Source organism: Naegleria gruberi, assembly GCF_000004985.1.
Source record: "Naegleria gruberi genomic scaffold NAEGRscaffold_115, whole genome shotgun sequence".
NCBI classification, from domain to species: domain Eukaryota; phylum Heterolobosea; class Eutetramitea; order Acrasida; family Naegleriidae; genus Naegleria; species Naegleria gruberi.
Genome location: NW_003163212.1, coordinates 4,748 through 6,196, shown reverse-complemented (window position 1 = coordinate 6,196; position 1,449 = coordinate 4,748). Strand labels below are relative to the sequence as shown.

Genomic DNA, 1,449 nt, shown 5'->3' with positions numbered 1-1,449 from the left:
GGGTTTCATCAGGAAAAAATTCAAAAACGCTAGATAGCAATATTGTTTGCAAAATTAAAGATGAAGGTGTGATGTGCTATTATCACATGAGCAGAAAGAGAGGAAAGGAGTAAAACATTTTTCATCATAACAAATTTTTTTTTGATGATTAGCTGCCTATTTCGGAACACCATACCGCCACCTTAATAAGAACCTTCTTTATTTTCAACAACAGGTTGCTGACGTGATTCAATAGCAGCCAACAAGTTTGATAAATTTTCACTACTCTTTTTGAGATGTAATTGTGTTTGTTGCATATTTTGAAGGGTTCTTGTTATTCCATTGCTCATCTCATTATTTTTTTACCTGGCTTCCTTCTCTACCTACAGATTACTTGACAATAAAAGTGTTACTCTTCTTGTCAAATATTGCAATGAATCTGGCATCAACAATTAATATTATTTAATAGGGTGTGTATTTATTTTGTGGGGAAATGGGTAAACCATATATTGTTTTTCAAAAAGATCGATACCGATGATAGCTCAGCTGGTAGAGCATGGGACTGTAGCAAGAACAACTGTCATCCTGTGGTCGGACTGTTTTTTTAACCATCGTTATTTTCTTCAATCATATCAAAAAATGTCATTAAATCTCTTGCCACTGGATACCATCACGATCGTTGATAAATTTCTTTCATTTTCCGAACATCTCCAACTTATGTTGGTCAATACCATTTGGTTCAATCTTTTAAATAGTGATTGGATGTGGCGAGGTTCATATTCGGAAGAAATTGAAAACTTTGAGACATTTTGTGAGAATTTCAAATTGGAGGAATATGCAAATTTACTGAAAGAATCAGAGCCAATTCGATGTTGCTTCATTGGGCCACATGGTATTGGAAAGACCACTCTGTGTTACTATCTTCACCTTAGGTATGAAAGATACAATGATTCGGAAGAGGGTTTTTCTGTTCCCCGTTACTATAATTCGTGTGATATTAAGAGGATTGAAGGTTATTGTTTACAATTAGTTGACACTCCTTATTCTTATGATACACCATCCAAGTGTCACATTTTTATAATGTGCTATTCAATATCAAATCCAGTAATGATGAATAAGTGTTTGAAGGATTTTTCTGATAGATTTCTTCCAGAAATTCAACCATTTTTGGATTACAACAGATCAGTATTGGTCGTTGGAACAAAATCTGATATTTGTGATTATTCAAAACCAGGAGATTTTCATTTGGGAAAATATTGGAATAGTTATTTGTGTAAAAAGTATGATTCGTATGGAAAGAAACTATCTCAGCGGATGGGTGCTGTGAGCTATGTGACAACATCTTCAAGAGAGTTTGTTGGACTGGAAGAATTGGAAGATTTGATTGTCAAGACGTTTATCTATTCGAAACTTATCAAAGCTCCAGTTCTAAACAAAAAGGAAAAATGCCTGTTGTGCTAAGATCAGAAA

The 1,449-nt window shown here is 34.0% G+C and overlaps 1 protein-coding gene across 1 annotated transcript in view; it reads left to right on the top strand.

Moving 5' to 3' along the window:
- Positions 1-1,440, top strand: part of NAEGRDRAFT_76325 (uncharacterized protein) — a gene marked incomplete at both ends in the record, with an annotated part of 2,710 nt that extends 1,270 nt beyond the window's left edge. Inside the window, one exon of the mRNA XM_002668709.1 lies at positions 982-1,440. Within this exon, the coding sequence (XP_002668755.1) occupies positions 982-1,440 (459 nt within the window). The remainder of the gene's footprint in view (positions 1-981) is intronic.
- Between the last annotated feature and the right edge of the window lie 9 nt (positions 1,441-1,449).